Source organism: Physeter macrocephalus, chromosome 17 (genome assembly GCF_002837175.3).
Source record: "Physeter macrocephalus isolate SW-GA chromosome 17, ASM283717v5, whole genome shotgun sequence".
NCBI lineage: Eukaryota > Metazoa > Chordata > Mammalia > Artiodactyla > Physeteridae > Physeter > Physeter macrocephalus.
Window position 1 is genome coordinate 22,852,241 of NC_041230.1, and position 20,683 is coordinate 22,872,923.

At 41.8% G+C, this 20,683-nt stretch overlaps 1 protein-coding gene and 1 long non-coding RNA gene across 4 annotated transcripts in view; one reads left to right on the forward strand and one right to left on the reverse strand.

The window, feature by feature from the left end:
• The window catches only part of BRD7 (bromodomain containing 7), a 37,834-nt gene extending 23,485 nt beyond the window's left edge, over positions 1 to 14,349 (reverse strand). For 2 of the 3 annotated variants that reach the window (XM_007113766.4, XM_007113765.4), the window contains exons 1-4: positions 14,030 to 14,348; positions 13,397 to 13,605; positions 1,314 to 1,443; positions 903 to 960 (exon numbers count right to left, since the gene is read on the reverse strand). In XM_007113766.4, coding sequence (XP_007113828.1) covers positions 903 to 960; positions 1,314 to 1,443; positions 13,397 to 13,605; positions 14,030 to 14,078 — 446 coding nt within the window. In that variant the 5' untranslated portion in view covers positions 14,079 to 14,348. Of the gene's footprint in view, positions 1 to 902; positions 961 to 1,313; positions 1,444 to 13,396; positions 13,606 to 14,029 lie in introns of all 3 variants that reach the window. The other variant, XM_024124946.3, reaches the window with a different exon arrangement.
• LOC129391398 (uncharacterized) lies at positions 13,515 to 17,413 on the forward strand. Its single transcript, XR_008615423.1, has 3 exons — positions 13,515 to 13,649; positions 14,655 to 14,825; positions 16,760 to 17,413. It is a non-coding gene; the product is annotated as an uncharacterized lncRNA (long non-coding RNA).
• Positions 17,414 to 20,683: the final 3,270 nt, after the last annotated feature.

Below are 20,683 nucleotides of genomic sequence, written 5' to 3' on the forward strand. Positions count from 1 at the left end.
TGGAATGCTTAATACTTACCTGTTCACTCCTTTGGGACAAGTAATGAATGATTTACTCAAGTGTAAAGACTTGAGATGTAAATATCTCAATTGTTCCGTAACACCAAAAAGGAAGAGAGGCCATTAATTTCTGATTTTCACTGCAAAGCTGAATAGGTGTTGAATACAGATAGCACTAGAGGCTTTACCTTAAAAAATTATTTATGATATGTTCTGGGGTTGACATATAAGGCCAACATGGTAAGAAGAAAGCTCATTGTTAGAATGCATGCCCTATACCCATGAATCCTCTGCCAATAATGTAAATGTCTTTGAGCTGAGAATTCAAATTCTGAGTAAAGAGAGGTATCAAAATAAATATTTTAATGAAGATCATGTTATTCTTTTCTAAGAACTTAACATTAGTGTTATCACGATACTGTAATTTTTAGAACAAATTTCTGCATTTAAGAGAGGGTCACAAATCTTATTTATGGCATTTTGTCTCTTCTCCCAGACTTGGTAATTGTTGAATATTCACAGCAGTGATAAGCACTGCACAAACATACAGAAGGTGTGTTTATGTATTAGCAAATGGAAATATCTATATTGTTTAATCCTGGTTTAAAGCTTTAACATCAGAAGTTACTTTAGATTAAGGAGAAATCTGCCATTAAGAATATCAAGTAACACTCTTCAAGCTGCCATTTAAAACAAACCAAATGAGAACATCTAGAAGTCAGTCTCTTGGAGTACTTCTATTGCCAGGCAAAATATTTATCATCCACTTTAAAATCAAGTACATTTGGATACAGGCCATAAAATATGGCTTTAACAAATAATAATAATAAAAAGACGTGGTTTGGATCCTGTATTTCCCATTTCAATTTCCATGCTATAAAAATGTTGGAAAAAACATTCACCTCTGCAGTTGTCTCATCAGTTGATTCAAAGCTTCTTGAAGGGGTGTCTGTTCTACTTCTGAAGTAAAGAAGAAAGGAAAAGAGTGTTTTAAAAAGGAAGATTCTAGAGAGTATTGTTTAGCTTATTTTCTTTCTATATATGACTTATCTCATACCCATCATTAAATATCTCATAGAGAAATTCCATTTATCTTTCAAATATCGTGAAGTATGAGAATATCAAGTTCAAAATGGAAGCTAATTTAAAGCTCTTAAGCAGTGATATAAATAAGAAAACTTAAAAAAAATGTTAATTTAACAGCTTTTAAACTTTAACTTAAAAGCTAAAAACCCAGTCACTTTCCCCGGCTACCATCTTTAAAATAATTTCAGCCTCCTCATTCAGGACAGTTAATTCAGAGTTATTCCAACCTTCTTGTTTGGCTAAAGAGCTTGCAAGAGGCTTCTCAGGAGGCAAGTCTAATCCTACAGGGGCCTGACACTGGAGGTCTTTTTCTGCCTCATTGTCCACGCGGTCCCGATCGCGCTTCTTTTTATCTTCCTAAATGGAACAAAGGGAGATAATTTAGAAATACTCCAGAATCAATACCTCTAAAACAAATCATTTTAATTTCAGTGGGAAAAAAGAAGACACAACTAAAAAGATTATTAATAATGAAATCTTAATGTACTTTACTGCCATCTACTGGAAAATGAGAGAATAATATGTTCAGAAAGGGGGGGGAGAAAAAGTGCTTCTATATGGTAGAAATAACCAATTAAAAAATAATACTATTCACAAAAGCAAGATAGTATACCTAGGAGTAAATCTAATAAAAGATGACCAATACCTTTTAGGAAAAATTATGAAACATTACTGAAAGGCCACTGTGGAAGATCTGAATAAAGGAGATATACCATGTTCATGAACTGAAAGATAGTCAATTTGCTCCTAAGTAATCTATAAATAAAATGTAATGCCTATCAAATTGTAAGACAGGATTTTTCATGAAATTTGATAAGCCAATTGTATAATCTACCTTGAAGAGTGAATCAAGGATAGTCAGAACAGTTTTGAAAAAGGTCACAATAAAATGTCTTATCAGATATTAAGTATTTGTATAAAGTGATAATTAAGACAATGTGGGTCAGACACAGGGACAAATGGACCTATAGAATGTATCATAGAGCCCAGAAACAGACAAATGCACATACAAAAGTCTTGATATATCACAGACTGGCATTATAAATCAATGACAAAAGGGTAGTGCTGGGACAACTGGTTATCTACATTTAAAAAGAATATGAAATTAGATTTCCACCTCATACCACATGCAAAAGTAAATTTCAGATAAATTAAAGACTTAATTTTAAAACTTGAGATAAAGTAAAAGAATCTTTATGACTCAAGAGGAGGGATTTTATCTATAAAGCTGAAAGACTAGCCTATTGACTGAGAAACACAAATAACTCAAAGTATTAGCAAAGATTACATAAAGAGCACCTACAGATTCATGTAAAAAGGTAAATAACCCAATAGAAAATGGGTAAAGGGTATCATAAGTAATTCCCAGAAAAAAAAACTGGAAATGTTAAGAAACATGAAAACTAGTTTCAGGCTTCTTGGAACTCTGGGAATTATGAATTTAAAAACTGGAAGGCATTTCACATCTCTATGATTGGTAAAAATTAAAATGTCTAAAAATGTCAAATTTTGATGAAAATGTAGAGAAATGGGGCTCTCACACCTTGCAGGTGGGTGAGTAAATAGGTACAACCATTAGCAGAACAATAAACAATACCTAATGAAGCTGAAGCTACCTTTATCCTACTTCTCAGCTATTCTACTCCTGGGCATATACCCTAGAGAAACTTCCTTTCACAAGTGTGCATGTAGACATGTGCAAGTTTATTACAGGACTCTGTGAAATAGTAAAAATTTAGGAACAACCTACTAAAAGGAAAATGGATTAATAAATTACGGCATATTTACATAGCAGGTAAAATTAATAGTCTAACTTACACTGTATCAGCATGTATTATATTCAGAAACAATTTCTGGAGGAAAAAGTTGAGAATTATTACAAGATCAGTTATGTAAGTTTTGAAAATATATTAGTGTATTTTACAAACATATGCAGAAGGAGTAAAATTATAAAAACAAGTTTTCATGCGATGCACACCAAATTCATGGTCCTCTGTAGGGAATGAGGAAGAGGAATGGATCCTGGGAGGGTACACAGAAAGCTTCAACTGTGTCTGTACTCTAATTTCTTAAAAAAACCAAAAGGCAAAAATACTTAACAAAAGGCAAAATGTTACAATTTGTTAAAGTTGAATGGCTGGTATCCAGGTGGTAGTTTTTGTAATTCTCTGTTCTTCGAATTTTAAAAATTAAATTTTATAGTAAAATTGTCCAAAAATGTCTATTTTATGCTCAAGATTCTCAATAGGATCTTAATTTTCTTGGCCCATGTCCAAATTTCTTGTTCTAGTATCTAGAGCAGTGGTTCTCAAAGTGTGGTTCCCAGACCAGCAACATCAGCATCATCTGGGAAATTGCTAGAAATGCAAACCCTGAGGTCTCATCATGGTTCTCAAGCTTCAGTGTGCATCAGAATCACGTGAAGGTCTTGTTAAAACACCAATGACTAGGCCCTGTCCCCAGAATTACCGCTCCAGTAGGTCTAGAGTAGAGCCTGTGAATCTGCATTCCTAACAAGTTTCTAAGCTATGTGAGTATTGCCGGTGCAGTGATCACACTTTGAGTATCACTGATACAGAGCTTCACATTCTATTCTCAGAGTCCAAAGCATCTAATACAGAATATATGACTGACTGAAGCTCCAGAGAACAATGTTATAAACTATACTCACTGTGCACTTGATGTCAGTTTCCATTAAGTTGACTGCTGTCTTTTTTATGGCCTCATGACATATTTTGGAGCAGCAATTTTTGACTCAGGAAAGTTTTGTATCTTTTTCCCAGAAAAACTAGCATGAATCTTTTGGAGGTTGGCAGGTTTAGAACAACAACTGTTCAATGGAAAGAAGACCCTCAGAGACAAGATCTCTTCCTATTAAATGTAAATTGTGGATAGAGGACAGACTGAAAGGCAGTAAGCACTCTCCTAGGTGGAAAGAACTAAGGCCATAGTACAAGAAGTCTGGAGTAGGGGTTGGCAAACTTTTTTTTTTTTGGTGAACAGCCAGGTAGCATAATTTATGCTTTGTGGTCCATAATGTCTGTCTCAACTACTAACCTTTGCTGGTATAGCAAGAAAGCAGCCACAGACAATATGTAAATGAATGGGTGTGGCTATGTTCTAATAAAACTTTATTTACAGAATGAGGTGATGTTGGCTCTAGTTTGCTGACACATGGTCTAGAGGCTCAAGTTCTTGCTCTAGCTTCATCCTTAACACACTCTGACCTTCTTAGGCACTAATTTACTCTCACTAGGCCACTTTATCACCTGCAAGATAGAGATTCAACTGTTGATTCTTATTTATCTTAGAGTTTATGAGATGGTGAAATGACCATGAAACAGAAAAGCTGAAAAAGTACCAAAGGAAGGTATAATGTCGCTGAACTACCCCTATCTGGTAACTTTATCTAGTTAGACTGGTCTACAGTGACCACTTTACTATTTGGTATGGCAAGAGAATACTGCCTTCTGGGCCAGAGTCCAAAAGAAAAAAAGAATATAAAAAACATATACTTGGAAACTACCCTAAAGTGAAAGGAGATATTGTAACATGTTATTGCCAGACTAGAAATTAGGAGATCTAGCTTCTAATTTACCAGAATGTAAACCTGAACAAGTTAATCCACTGTTTTAGTCTCAGTTTCACCTGTAAAACAAGAGGCTTTGATCTCTATAGTTCTCTCTCCACCTAACATTCTGATTCCTACCTTCCAATTTTTTTTTATGATTCCAAAATACTATAGAACCCTATTGTTAATGTCACTTACTAAAAGTAATAGATATGTAAAACCAGAAGTTAACACAGTTCTGGTTAAGAGTGGTTTATTTTGCTAATTACATAGAGAAAACTGAACAAAAATACTAAAGCCATTTAACTTCAGGTAGGAGGGTTTATAATTTCAGTTTATAAAACAGGTTCAAATTCTGGCTTTGCCACTTATTAGCTATGAGACCATGGATCAACTACATAATTTTTGTGGGGGGACTAATTTCCTCATCCCTAAAACAGACCCAACAATACCTACCTCAGCAGAGTGTTTTGAGGATTAAATAAGATAGTGTATGTGAATGTTTAGCACAGTGCCTACCTAGCACATGGTGAATACTCATTCATTCATGCATTCAATAAATGAGGTTCTACTGTGTGGATAAACAAACACAGCCCTGCCCTTAGGAAGCCAACAGTGTAAAAAGCCACAGACATCAAACAACTTAGTAAAAGAAACCCAAACAGATTTCAAGGAGAGCATAACTGTTGGGTGAATCTAATTTAGACTGGAGAAGTATGGGAAGGCTTCTATGAAGAAGTAACATCTGAGTTGAGATGTGAAGGAGAGAAAATTTAGCCAGGTTGGGGGTGGGAACAGAATTCCAGGGAGAGTAAATATCCTGTGTGTATGAAGGTCTGAGGCAGGAGAGAAAAACAGTGGCTATTTCCATAACTATAAACACATTGCATTTATGTCAGACTAGATTCTAATTTATCCATGACTCAATGGCAAGTTATTTTATTAATTCATAACACCTCTGAAATAAATCTCTGCTCATATTATTAATATTATAACACTCATTGCATGTCATAGACACATTTGCCTCTTTCTGGAGTTCCTGGTGGGCAGAGGCCCAAGTCTTGTTCAGCTCTGTACCCCCAAGCTCAATAATGCCTAATACATAATATTTGTAGAATTAATTAATCACAAGAGACAGCGTGAAATGGGAACGTGAAAGTATGAGACGTAACAGCTGAAGTTCTAGGTACTATCCTTCAGATTGGTCACTTTTGTAGGAGAGATATATATACATAGATATCTATGTCTATACTCAAATAATGCTTCCAGTGTACAAAACAATTTCAGAACTCTGCTTTGTTTTAACAGCTGATTTTAGAATTCAACTGAAAAAATCAGTTTTATCACTTTGAAGCTACACCTCATCTTTGGCCCTCAGCTGAGAACTGCATCTGCCACACAATTTAGCTTTTACCTCTATGATGCTTTCCCCTACGTCCCCAAGACATAATGAGAAACACTTTCCTCTGGACTCCCAGAACACTTTATTCATACCTCTATTACAATTTACCAGGCCATGAAGTTTATTTATCCTTTTGTGTCTGATTTCCCAGCCTAACTTTGAGCTCCTGAAGAGTAGGAACTATATTTTATTTATAATTTGAGTCTAGTGCATCATAGGTTTCTGGTAGGTATTTGCTGAATAAACAAACAAATAAATAATCCTTCTATCAGAGGACCAACACTACTCTTATGCCCTTAGTCAGAGTCCTTTCTTCTCTGGGAAGATCTTCTGCGACTAAGACCACCTCAGGGGGCTTCCCTGGTGGTGCAGTGGTTGAGAATCCGCCTGTCAAGGCAGAGGACACGGGTTCGAGCCCTCGTCTGGCAAGATCCCACATGCCACGGAGCAATTAAGCCCGTGCGCCACAGCTACTGAGCCTGCGCTCTAGAGCCCGCAAGCCACAACTACTGAAGCCTATGAGCCTAGAGCTATGCCAGCAACAAGAGAAGCCACCGCAATGAGAAGCCTGCGAACCACAACGAAGAGTAGCCCCTGCTCGCCACAACTAGAGAAAGCGCGCACAGCAATGAAGACCCAATGCAGCCAAAAATAAATAAATAAATTTATTTAAAAAAAAAAAAAGAAAGAAGACCACCTCAGGAGGGAACAGCAGAATGGGAAAAAGCAGGGAGGATTTTCTGCCAGCCCAAATAAGCCACAGCAGCCCTGAGACCTTGGGTGTGGAAGATTCATACGAAAGAAATCAATGAATTGTGTTTTGAGAGAATTCCCACTTTGCTCAACAATTACAGTCATTCATTTCTCCTCTCTAGTTATAAGCTACTTTACAGTTAACTCAGCAACAAAATGAGATACTAATAGCACCTAACCCATAAAGCTATTAAGTATTAAAATAGTAAATATAAAGAAGTCAGAACAATGCCTAGCATATAGTAAATACTCAAATGTTAGTTTTCATGAGTATGTATGCCCCTTGGGACCTAGTATAGTGTTTAATAAAAACGGGAATTTATTGTATATGAATGTTTTAAATTTTCATTAAAAGTCTTACTTACATTGGGACTTCCCTGGTGTCCAGTGGTTAAGACACCACGCTTCCACTGTAGGGGACGCGGGTTCGATCCCTGGTCGGCTAACTAAGATCCCACATTCCACATGCCGCCCGGTGCGGCCGAAAAAAGTAAATAAATAAAAAATTTAAAAGTTTTACTTAATTTGAAAAGATATATGCACTCCTATGTTCAGTGCATTATTTATAATAGCCAAGATATGGAAACAATCTGAGTGCCTATCAATGGACGAATGGAAAAAAAAAGATGCATATATACACACACACGTGTTTGTGTGTATATATACATATGTATACATACACGATGAAATATTACTCAGCCATAAAAAGACGAAATCTTGCCATTTCTAACAACATGGACGGACCTTGAGGATATTATGCTAAATGACACAAGTCAGACGGAGAAAGACAAATATTGTTATGATTCCACCCATATGTGGAATATAAAAAACAAACAAGAAAACAAAATAAATGAACAAATCAAACAAAAAAACCCTGAACACATAGATACAAAGCACAGAGTAGTGGTTAACAGAGGGGAAGGTAGGGGAGGGTGAAATGGGTAAAAGGAATCAACTGTATGGTGATGGATGGAAACTAAATTTTTGGTGGTGGGCATACTGTACTGCACACAAAAGTAGAAATATAATGCTGTACACATGAAACTGATAAAATGTTATAAACTAATGTTACGTCAATAAAAAATAAATTAAAACAAAATTTTACTTAACTCTAGCATTGTGAATAATATCCTATATATTTAATGTTCATGATTTTAAAAAATTTAAAGAAAAACACCTGTCATTTTATTCTGATAGCATCCCTAGCAACAGGACTAGCCTAACTTCTTTAAGCATCTAAACCTGAAGCTGACTTGCAAAGCTGTTAAGACGGAATTCAGGTTAGGATTAGGCTTTTCTGAAGAACAGGTTTGAGTTTCAATGAAAGAATTTAGACCTCTCATCTGAGCTATTTCAATGAAAAGCCTTCTAAGTAGGTTTCCTTACACCCAGTCTCTACTCTCTTCAATATCTGCTAGATACTGTTAACAGATTACCGTTACTAAGGCTCAACTTTTTATCATTCTTCCACTCAGAAAGTTTTTGACTCTCTACTGCTTACATATTCAAGTTCAATCTCCCTACTCTGACATCTCAACTGCCTCTCAGATCTTATCCCATACTCCTCTTCATGTATTCTGTGCTTCAAAAAGAGAACTACTTTATGTCCCTTGTACACACCCTCACATTTGCCCACTTTCATGCTATTGTTCTTAGTTCTCCACACGGTGTGCAAGCTTCCTTACTTCTGCAGTAATGTACCATTCTTTTCAGGGATCAGCTTCTCAAGGCAGCATATAAATGAAAAGTGGGTTGTCAGGTTACCTTTGAAAATATCTGAAGTAGCCCATAAAGTATAATACTCATGGCTTTATACATATGATCCTTTATGCTTAATAGTACGATATGAAAAGAATATTTCTACCATACTACAGTAATAGCTCAGAATATATAGTTGACCCCATGTTGACTGTAGTGTTAACATCACTGTACTCTGATTTCTAAAGACTAGAGTTATGCCAGCAGGTAAATTCTTTGCCAACTGCTTGGCATTCAAATGTTTAAGGAAAAAAAAAGCCAACGCACTTTGGTGTTGTGCAGATTATGGTCTGATTAAAACTAAAGCATGGGGACTTCCCTGGCAGTCCAGTGGTTAAGACATCGCCTTCCAATGCAGGGGGTACGGGTTCGATCCCTGGTCAGGGAGCTAAGATCCCACATGCCTCGTGGCTAAAAAACCAAAACATAAAACAGCAGCAATATTGTAAAAAATTCAATGAAGATGTTAAAAAATGGTCCACATCAAAAAAATCTTAAAAAAACAAAAAAACAACCCCCCCCCACCGCCAAAAAAAAAAAAACCTAAAGCATAGTGTGCTCTTAATGCTGTGGTTGGTATTAAATACCACTGCTCTACAGGGAGAAACAATAATCCTATCTGTTGGGGCATTTTAAACTAGTATAATCAGAGCCTTCCTACTCAAAAGAAGAATATTACTTAACTTTATATGACATCTTTGAGAAATTACAGGGTTTTGTGTTGTAAGCATCTGTGCTTCCCCAAAACTTTATCTTCTCCTTATTTTCCTAAGTAAAAGATTCCTGATTTTTATTAGAATATAATACCCCCAACCCCTTCCCTAAACTAAAAGACATTTCCCAGCCTCCCTAGCAGCAAGGGTGGCTAAGTGATTAAGTTCTGGCTAATGAAATATAAGCAGAAGTTATGATGCCTTTTAGAAAAACACTTTAAAAGGGAAAGGGCATGTTTTACCTTTTTCTTGTGCCCTTCCCCCTTCCTGCTACATGAACTGACAGAAGAGTCACCACTTCCTCAGAACCACACATACTCTAGCCCCTTTCAGGCCCACAGGTGTCACACGGCTGACTTTCCCCAAGAAAAGACCAGAAGCAACTGCTGTTCCTAAAACTCCCTGGAGATCCAGAGTACAGCTCAGAGAAAAGTGTCCTTCTGAAGTCTCCCTAGCAAAGGAACCCCTCTTCCACCTCCCCAGTCCAGCCTGGAAAAAAGGGATAGCCCAAAGAGGCTCTAGAGAACCAGTGACACCCCAGAAGTATCCCACAGTCCCTAGCCCTGAGTCCTGGAGAAGTGGGACCTTGGGCAAATTCACTTCAATTCTGAGTTTCCACTTTACCTTCTGCACAATGGAAATCATCCACCTCCCTGCCCTACTCTGCAGGGTGTTATTTCCAAATGAAACTGTAGATGCGAAAGCATCTTAATTTGCAATGAAATAAAAATATATAGGTGGCTAATGATACTTAGAGCCACCGTCAAGAAAGGGCAGAGGGGCAGACTTCCAGGAACCTATCCTGAAGATATCCTTATAAAAGTATACAAAGCGATGTGAACAATGAGGTTCAATGCAGCATTATTTGTAACATTCAAAAGTTATAGAAAATGAAATATGGTACAGCAATATAACCAAATACAACGTAGTTAATAAAAAGATGAGATAATTGATAAAACAAGAAATGAGGAGTATATCAGCTGGCATAATGGTAGTAACTGTCAGAACTAAAACCAGAAGTGGTTAAAAGGGGTTACCTCAACTTCCAGTTAAACGAGATGATGGCGGGGAAAAAAGAGTACAGAAGAGACGACAGTGGATGAAAGATGACAACACACTTGGGAGATGAAAGGCAAGTGGAGGAGTCTGCAGATCAGAGAAAGCAAGATACCTACTGCATGCAAGGAGGGAGACACCTCTGAGAAAAGTTCTAACCCCAGAAACCTGGAAAAGCACAAAACTTTGGCGGCTCCCAATCAAAATGATCAGGTCTCTGTTTAGTGATGTCCACAGTGAAGTCCATCAGCTGACAAACTTTGTCTAGGCACAAAGTATATAATCAGCCTTTTGTGCTTCACATTTAAATACAAATAGATTACAAACATTCAACAGATAACTAAACGATGCTTTTAACACAAAAGGAAGAGACCAAATAAAAGGAAGAACTTGAGAGGAAATAGAGACAGTGCAAGGAGCAAAAAAAGAAACTTAAAAGAAAAATATCAAAAAAACTCATCAATTAATATTTCAGAGAAATAAAAGATCCTGCACGTAAAAACAAGAACAGGATGCTGTTAAAACAAGGACAATTAGAAAACATGAAGAAGTTCTTGGAAATTCAAAATACAAGGTCTGAAATAAAATTCAAGAGCAGAGCCAGAAGACAAAGTTTAGGAAGTCTCTTTGAAGGAAGAACACAAAAAACAAAGAGGAAAAAGAGGAGAAAAAAACATAAGAAAATTAGAGAATCAGTCCAGAAGTCCAACATCTAAGTGGCAGGGGTTCTAGAAAGAGAGAAGAGAGAGAACGGAGGGAAGGAAACTATCACAGAAATACTTCAAGCAAACATCTCAGACCTGAAGGCAAGAATATCCATTGTGCAACAGACCACTGAAGATAAAGGGGAAGATTCTAAACATTTTGAGAGAGCACATACTGGTCATGTACAAGGACTAAGAATCAGAAGACAACAGACTTCTCAATAGCAAATCTAGAAGCCAGAAAACAACACGCAATGCTTTCAAAATTCTGGGAGAAAATAATTTCCAATTTGGAGTTCCATGCTGAGTCAAACCATCAATCTACATGAGGAGAGTATATGGGAGTAGAATAAAGATTTTCAAACATGTAAGAACTTACAAAAATCTACCTCCTATGAATGCTTTCTTAGGAAGTTCGTAGAGTTAAGACTCCACCAGAACAAAGGAGTAAATCAAGAGGAAGACATGGGATCCAGAACGAATACAAAGGAGGCCTAGAGAACTAGTCCAGATTAGAGCAGGAGGGGACAGAGGGCTGCAAGATGGATGTTTCCAAAAAAGGGGAAGTGTCTGACCATGTGAAACACAGAAATCAGATGGGTTTTACAAATCTTTTAGAAGTTTGGGAAGAATTAGTACACGATAACTAAACAAATGAAAGCAATTAATTAACTGGTCAAGATCAGATCTGTATTTGTATTTTCCATTTGTCTCCAGTGAACAATAATTAGAAATAAACACTGAATATTGAGCTGTATCTACACTGGGAGAATGCAGGAAGGGAAATTGGGGGTGTGGAGCAACATAAGGATGCTAATTTAAATTCTTATCTTCTGCAACATGATGTCAGTAAAATATGTACACATAAATCTGTAAACAGCAATATAAACCTACATTTAGAAATGGAGATAAACATCCAAAGAAAAAAAAAGGGGAAGTAAAACTCCAGGATGGAGCAGGACACACACCGCTTTTATGTTAAGAGCCTTGCAGTGCTCTTGACATTTTTTTTAATATAATTTTTTTCAATTGGAGTATAATTGCTTTACAATGTTGTGTTAGTTTCTGCTGTACAATGAAGTGACTCAGCTATATGTATACATATATCCCTTCCCTCTTGGACCTCCCACCCCCACTCCATCCCCCCCATCTAGGTCATCACAGAGCACCAAGCTGAGCTCCCTGTGCTATACCGCAGGTTCCCACTAGCTATCTATTTCACACATGGTAGTGTATTTATGTCAAACCTACTCATGAATTACCTTACTCCTAATAGTAAATAATTTTTAATAAATGAAACAAAACTGGTTACCTCTGAAGAGGAAGACTAAATGAGGTACCTGAGTGAGCAAAACTTTTTTCCCTTCCATTTTGTTCACTTCTGTATTACTTGAATTTCTTTAAAAAAAAAAATCATAGGCATATATGGCTTTTATAGTTTAGGGAAAAAAACATTAGACAGTTCTATATATTGTCACAATCTAGACAAAGGCAATAAACATTGGGGCAGAAAGGGATATAATTAAGAAATTCCAAAAAGAAAATCTCTAAGATTTAGTGACTTACTGATGTGTTTAATCACATGGACTAGAAACTTCTGTTGTATACATAAATATCAAAAAATTATAAAACTAAACCTACAGAAATCTAGCTTCAAGATCCAGTAACTGATTCAACAAGTCACTCCGTGACAGGTTAGATCTGGGAAGTACAGAAGTCTAGGACAATTCCAGGTATGTATGTGATCATCCTTGGAAGGCAAGTTAATTATTATTACTATTTTACCCAGCTTACAAATAGAGATGGCAGCTACTTTCTTTTTTACTTTCTATTAACTGCAAATGGTTAAGAAAATGCTTATTTTTATCACCGGTGTCATATCCCTTAAAGGTCTCTGATCAAATTATCTCATCAATAGACTCAAACTTTGTTCTAAAATATGAAAGTTGTTCATTATGTATTTGGCATTGTAGTATTTATTTCAGAACAAAATTTGAATCCCAATAGATGCCATTTACTTTTGAAATGACTATTTTCCACAAACCTCGAACACTGAGGCTTTCTTGAGCATGACTTTTACCTCTCCTAGATGGCAGGAAGCAGCTCCTGAAAATCAGGACTTAACTGCTCACTCACCTGATGCAACTAAAAGTATAATTAAAGAAAGTTGTTGAAACTCACAGATGATTCATGTTTCTATTCTGTCCTGCTCCTGCTCAAAACAAGTCCGATTTTACAAGCGTTTCAGCATTTCACTAGACACAAAGAAAATAAAGCAAGGTTGACAGCGGGAGGCGGCAACCCTCAGAAACTGGTACCACCTGCAAAGCTGAAGCAACGCAACGACCTTTACCTTTATTCGTCTCCGTTTTCTCCCCTTTTCCTCCCCTGGAACCTGCTTTTCTCCTTTCTTTCTCTTTTTCCGCTTTCGGTCCTTGTGTTTGTCATGATCGTTTTTGTCTTCTAAGAGGCTGGAGTCGTGCCCGGAGCTGCCCGTGGAGAGCTCGGTGACTTCGTTCCCTCCCACTTTGAGGACCAGCTTCAAGGGCTTCTCTACATACTCTTAAATGAAAGGAGAGGGCTTCAATTAAAGGAGGCCTTCGCGGGTCAGTATCCACAACGAAGTGACCGCTGGACGGGAGAGAAGGAGGCGCAGAGGCCGAGGCGGCCCGGGGCACGCAGTGGGCGCCCCACGAAGCACCTGTTGAATGACAGGCACTCGCTCAGTGGACGCCCCGAACGTTCCCGGGCCGCCTCACACCCCTCAACAAGAGACCCGCCCGGGTCGGGGGTCCCGGGTTCGAATGCCGCCCTCGCCTGGGGTCTGCGCGGCTCAGACGGGCCGCGCCCCCTTCGCGGGTCCGGTCCTGCCCGCGGGAGGTGCAGCCCCCGGCCCGCCTCGGACGCTCGAGGGTGGTCTCGAAGGCATGAAAACCCCACCGAGCTGCCGCGGGCTCGCCGCCCCCCACCGCGGCCCACTCTTTACCCTCGTAGAGGTGTTTGTCCGACTTGTGCTTCTTGTGCTTCTTGCCCATGTCCGACCGGGCCCCGGTGCCCGCCCCCCGCGCCAGGCCCAGGCCGTGCGGCGCCGCTTCCGGTCCGGGCCAGGCGAGCGGAGGGCGGGAGCGGGGCCCACGAGACCCCGCGCCTCGCGGCAGGGGTACGGCGTGCGCCGAACGGCGCGAGGCCTCTCACGAAGAGACCCAGCAGCGCCCGAGCGCGCGAGACCCAGCCGGAGCCCGAGAGCGGCTGCGGATCGGCGAGCGGCCGGCGGAGGCGGGAGAGAGGGCCTGCCGCGCGCGCAGAGAGCGACAGGCTGCGCGTGGCGGCCCCTGGCGGCTGGAGGTGGCTCTGCAGCCTGCGGTCCGGGGGCGGAGTCAGGCCCGGGGGCGGGGCCAGGGTGGGATCCACCACTCTGAAACTCCCTTTTTCCTCCTTCACTCTCCCTATCTTCCTCCTCATCTCTCTCTCTTTCTTCCCTCCCTTGATGCCTTCCCTCCCTCCCTCCTTCTCTCCTCTCCTTCCTTTCTTTTTCTTTTCATCACCGTTCCTCCTTTCCTGAATCCTCCCTTTTATCCCACTTTCCCTAGCTTCTATCTTCCCTTTAACAGTATTTGTTGAACCCTGCACTGGATGCCAGATCCAGCAAATCCAGCACCTTGGTAACTGAAGGATTGTAACTTAAAAAACAACAACAACAGAGAACTTATGTGATGATATGTAAAGACCTCCAAGACCTTAATTAAAACAACATCAACGAAGTATGGAGCAGAGTGTATTTGGTAAGATGCATTTATGGAAATAAATGTTGTCATCTGGATTAAAAGGCTGTGATGGATACACAAGAACTGTTAACAGTGGTTATCTCAGGTGAATAGGACTGGAGGTGGAGTGGATTGGTTTAGTTTTATGCTTCTCTGTATGGTTTGAAAATTTTCTCATGTGCATGTTTAATTTTTTCGAAATAAAAAAAGAAAATTTAGAAATTAGATTGAAAAAATGATGAAAATATATCTGGATCCACACCAAGTGGGGGTCCAGACTAACACTATTGCTCTGTAGATGGATGTCCACTCCTCAATCCTGTTTTAAGCCCCTCTTCTCATTCACTTTTATCCTTAGATACTGAGCCTTACTGGTGAGATGAATTATTCACATTTTTGCTCACTGGCATTTACCTAAATAAAATGTTAAGGTGTGTTTAAGATAGCACATCCAGGGATTATGGCTGCAGGGAAACAAAATGATGTTGATATTTTTCTACATGACAACCTTGTAAGGTAGGAAGGGCAGAAATATTCTTATTCCCATTTTACAGATGAGGAAATACCAGAGATATTTTTCTGGATACCCAGAGAAATTAAGTAAGTTGCCAGTTAGTGGTAGAGCCAGGCTTCAAATCCAGGTTTTCTGAATCTGAATCATAAGCTTGTGAACCTGATGAAGGAGGTCTTGATTGTCTCTACCTTTAGAGTTACAGTGCCCTGTTTGTTTTCAGATAAACCTATAATCACAGCTTGCTCTCAAGAAAGGAGCTGACATTAGTCATTTATACATGAGTAAGAGTTTGGACCTCTGGATTACTTCTCCCAGGAAGATCTGTAGCTTTAACTTGAACTGCAGTGGTGAAGTGGTAGACTTGTAATTCAGAGCCCTATGGTTGGAAAATGACAGAAATCCAGTTTGAATTATTTCAAGTAAATAAATAGATGTATTGGGTCACATATCCAGGAAGGACAGGAGTAAAGGTCACCTGAAGAAAGATGGGAAACAGGGATTTGATGCTGTGAGGTCTCTCTCTCTTTCTTTGTCTCATCCCTTGGGCTCCATTTTTTTGGGCTCCATTTTTTCCCCCTACATAGCTGAAAACACAGTTACCAGCAACTGTATCCTGACCAATTGGGAAACGGGTCTCTTTCTTCCCTATCAGCTTCACCCAGGAAAAAATTTCAGGGGAGGGCTCTGACTGGCTTGGCTTGGGTCACATGTTTTATAGGCAAGGGAATGGGAGATTGATCCAGCTTGGATACCAAGTTCACCCCTTTGGCCAAGAGGAGTTACAGTCTATGACTGGCAGTCCCCACCAGACCCCAGTGATTAGTCAGTGAAGATGAGGTTCCTTTAGAGGAGGGGAGCTGCTTTTTCACAAAGGCTAAGAGTTTGTGTCTGTTAGCTCCCTGTAACAAGCCTCTCTGGCATCTGTGAGGTGGATGTCAGAGTGGAGCAAGAGGGGTGTTGGAGAAGGGAACCTCTGTTGCTCTGAAATCAAGCCGCCAAAGCCCCCTAAGTAATAGAGCAAAGCTTGGTTTCAGCTTTTCAACTACTGGCTATATCTGTTTTTGCTTTAAGGAGAACTGCTATGCCAGCTCCCCCTATGGGTCTGGCCTCCACTGTGGAGTGGGTCTGGCCTCACTCCAGGCTGAACCTGTGAGTTTTCCTGCCTTCTCCTCATCACCCAGTATGCTCCCCCAGGGCAGGGTTTGGTCTGGGGAGCACAGGACCTTTGTGTCCATAGCACCCAGCACAGTGACCACTACTCTGCAAAGGCCCCTCAGAACTAGCTCACTGTGTGTGTGTGTGTGTGTGTGTGTGTGTGTGTGTGTGTGTGTGTGTGTGTGTGTGTCTTCCCTCTGAGCACCGTGTGATGGAGGGAAAGGGTCCAGTTAACTCATTTACATTAGGGAGTTGTTAGTAATTTTCCTCCTTTCCTCAACAGAGATCTTACCTAGGTCCCAAAGTATTCACAGCAGTGAAAAGTGAGTAAGAACCTGAAGCAGAGAACACTTCACAGAAAAAAGTTCCTGGGAGATAGAAACCTCAACTCATCTACTTTTTTATTCCCAGCCCAAGGATAGTGCCTGGCACCTAAAAGGCACCAGAAAATTCTAGTTGAAATGAACATTTTAGAGTCAGGCAGAGTCTCAAATGACCCCTCAAGATTACTGCCTCCTGGTAGTCACTTCCGCCAATTGACCATGGACTGGCCTAGAGACTTACTTCTGACCACAGAATATGGCAAAAGTGATGAGATGTCACTTCTGTGATTTGGTTCCAGAAGATTGTGACTTTCGTCTTGTTAGCCAACTCTATTGTCTTCTTGGCTTGCATGCTTCTGTGAAGCAAGCTGCCATTTTGGATGGGCTCACGTGCAAGGAATGGAGGGCAGGCTCTAACCAATACCCCGCAAGAGCTGAGGCTGTCAGTCCAGCAGCCCTTGAGCCATTGGTCCTGCCAACAACCACCTGAGCTTCAAAGTGAATCCTTCCTCAGTGGAGCATTCAGATGAGACCTCAGCTCTGGCTCACACCTTGATTACAGACTTGGAGAGACCCCAAAGCAAAAGACCCAGGGAAACTATGCTCAGACTCATGACCCACAGGAACTGTAAGATAATAAATGTATGTTTACTTAAACCACCAAGTCTTAGTGTAATTTGTTATATAGTATTTGTATAAAAAGTTTATACAAATAAGGTTTCTGAGCCTATTACATATGTCAATAAGAAGGACTGAATGACAGAAACTGAGCAATTGCCTGTGCAGGGGACTTGGCTAGAGTGTTGCCCACGCTGGCATCCCCTTTTATCCTCTTCTAGGTGGGTGAGAAGAGCACTCTTATCCCTGTCCCACAGGTGAGAAAACTGAGGCCTGGAGAAGTCAGGTGGTTTATCCAAGGTCACACAGCTTGCCTGTCTGGGATCTGAATCCTTGTCTGCCTACCTCCAAACCCCACATTCTAACCATTAGGTCACACTGCTCTTCAAAAAGAGGGTCAGATAATATCCAAAGTCCCTTCCTGCATGTTTGGAGTAGCGTTAGGTGAAAACAAATTCCAGAAGAAGATGCATATACTCACATAAATGTGTAGAAATGGATGTTTGTGCCTTGAAAAGGATCAGAAGGTAAGTTGAAGAATGGAAATAGTTTTGCTGTTATGGAACAAGGGGTAGTTGACTAATAAAAGATGACTGCTTGACTTGATGGACCAGCTCTCTAATGGCCAAACTTCAGTTTTTTTTTTTTTTTTTTTTTTTTTAGTATTTATTTATTTTTTTGACTGCGTCGGGTCTTAGTTGTGGTATGTGGGCTCTTTCCTTGTGGCACGTGGGCTTCTGTCTAGTTGTGGCAAACAGGCTCTGGAGCGTGCGGGCTTAGTTGCCCCGCGGCATGCGGGAATCTTAGTTCCCCGACCAGGGATCGAACCCGCGTCCCCTGCATTGGAAGGCGGATTCTTAACCACTGGACCACCAGAGAAGTCCCCAAACTTCAGGTTTTATGAGACCTGTGTAGGGGCCTGGTTCTGACTTGGGCTGCAAGGGGAGGCTCCTTGCCAGCAGCTGGTCACCCCTCATAAGGAGAGGGAGCTTCTCCCTCGTGCATCCTTATTGGTGGAAGAAGAGGAGCACGATGGGAGAGGACAAGCCTGGCTCTGTACCTTGCTTAGTCCCACCCAGCACCTTCCTACATCTGTGGGCCTCTGTCACTTCCCTTGCAGCCTGGTTTGCTGCACCTCCATCGTGGAGGCTGAATGGATGCTTTCTCTTTCCAAGGTGGACCGGCTTGATGCATTTCACCAGATTCCTAGAACACAACCCCTGATGCTTTGGGCATGAATAACTGCTGTGACGCTTGTTGAGCATCTGCTGTGCACTCACCAGCCTGGACCCTTCCTCAGTGTCCTCCCTGCAGCACCCAGAGGAGGAGATAGCGTGTCCATCTTACAGAGGCAGCACCAGGACCAGACAGGAGCCACCTATGTTACACAGCTAGAGGGTGGAAGTCAGAATCAAAACACCGAGAGTGAGACCTGGTGTAGAGTAAGTGCTCAGTAAATGTCAGCTGCTAGCATTAATTTTTTTAAATAAATTTATTTATTTGTTTACTTTTGGCTGCATTGGGTCTTCATTGCTGCAGGCGGGCTTTCTCTAGTTGCGGCTAGTGGTGGCTACTCTTTGTTGCGGTGCACGGGCTTTTCATTGCGGTGGCTTCTCTTGTGGCGGAGCACGGGCTCTAGGCGTGTGGGCTCCAGTAGTTGTGGCCCACAGGCTCAGCAGTTGTGGCTTGCGGGCTCATTAGTTGTGGCTCGTGGGCTCTAGAACACAGGCTCAGTAGTTGTGGTGCACAGGCTTAGTTGCTCCGCAGCATGTGGGATCTTCCCGGACCAGGGCTCGAACCCGTGTCCCCTGCATTGGCAGGCGGATTCTTAACCACTGAACCACCAGGGAAGTCCTAATTTTAAAATATTCTATGATCCTTTAAAAACGTGATTCAGATAATGTCACTCTCCTGCTCAAAACTGTCTGGTGCCTCTCCATCTTCCTCAGAGTCAAAGCAAAACCCTTACCTTGGCTTTCAGGGCCTGATCTGGCCTCATTATCTCTCCAGCCCCACTTCTTCTCCCTATCACCGTGGCTGGGCCACAGCGGCCTCCTCACTTGTTCTGACACACCCAGGACCACAGCCTCTGCTCTTCCCTGTGTCTGGAATACTCTCCCCTCAGCTCCTGGCCTGGCTCCTGCCCTTGGGTCATTCTGGGCTCCAGGGTGACCACCTCAGCAGCACTTCTGACTCCTCAGCCCCGTGTGGCTTTGCTTCTCTTTGTGGAGTTACGTATCAGTTACCCTTCTGTGTGCGTCTTTGTCCACTCTCCCCACTGGACTCCCAGCTCCTTGGGGACAGGGACTGGGTCTGTCTCCCTCACACTGTGTCCTCTGCACCTAGCACAGTGCCAGACTCAGCGCAGGCCCTCAAGAAATATTTGTTGGATGATGGAATGAATAATTACCACTGTTTTGTGAGATGATTCCCCCCGCTCTGTCCTCCCCCAAGGGTCTTTTAGTTGGGGACAGGAGGTAACTGGTGGCCTCTGGGAGAATCTGAGAAGGAGGAGGAGGAGAGAGGCACCGGGGAAGGCTGGCCACTGGGGGGTGTGGCATTCCCAGGAAATGGCCTCTGACCGGCTCTCTCAGGCCCGGGTCTCTCTGTAGCTGCCCAGTGGGCCTGAGGCTGGGGCAGGCCAGGCCCTGAGCAGACTCATTACCTTGAGGTGTGCCAGGCTCCCACCACAGCTGGGCCTTCTTTCTGACCTTGGCGCCTCTGTGGAGAGGGCGCCCTGGGACACAGCTGATGTCCCGGACACCTGACCCTGGGATAGAGTGTGGTCTCCCTTGGTTGGGGCAGTTCTGGGAGAGCTGGTGGGGACCCTTTACAGGAATCCCCTTATAGCTGCCAGACGAAAAAGGCTTACTGGGAGCCGACCCCCTGATCTAGACACACTGAAAGGCCTGAACATCAGGGGCTCCCACGACCTTCCCCTCTGCCCTGCTGTGTTCCCCAAAGCCCCCTAATGCAGCAGTGAGGCAGGGCGAAGATCCCCCATGACCAGTTGTCCTCGGGCTACTACTTCTTCTCTTGTCTTCCTTTGTCTGAGCCTCAGTTTTCTCCTGTGAGGAATGGGCAGAGCCTGCCCTATGCAGCCTGTGTTGTTGGCATGAGGGTCAGGGTAAGTGAAAAGGCTTCTTGCACAGTGAAAGCCTTCCCGAGTAAATATAATGGGGCAGGAAACTGCCATTCTCCTGGATACTCTGGGGGTGCCCTGCACTCTGTCCCTGGGGGGAAAGGGGGAGGTGGCATTTCCCGAG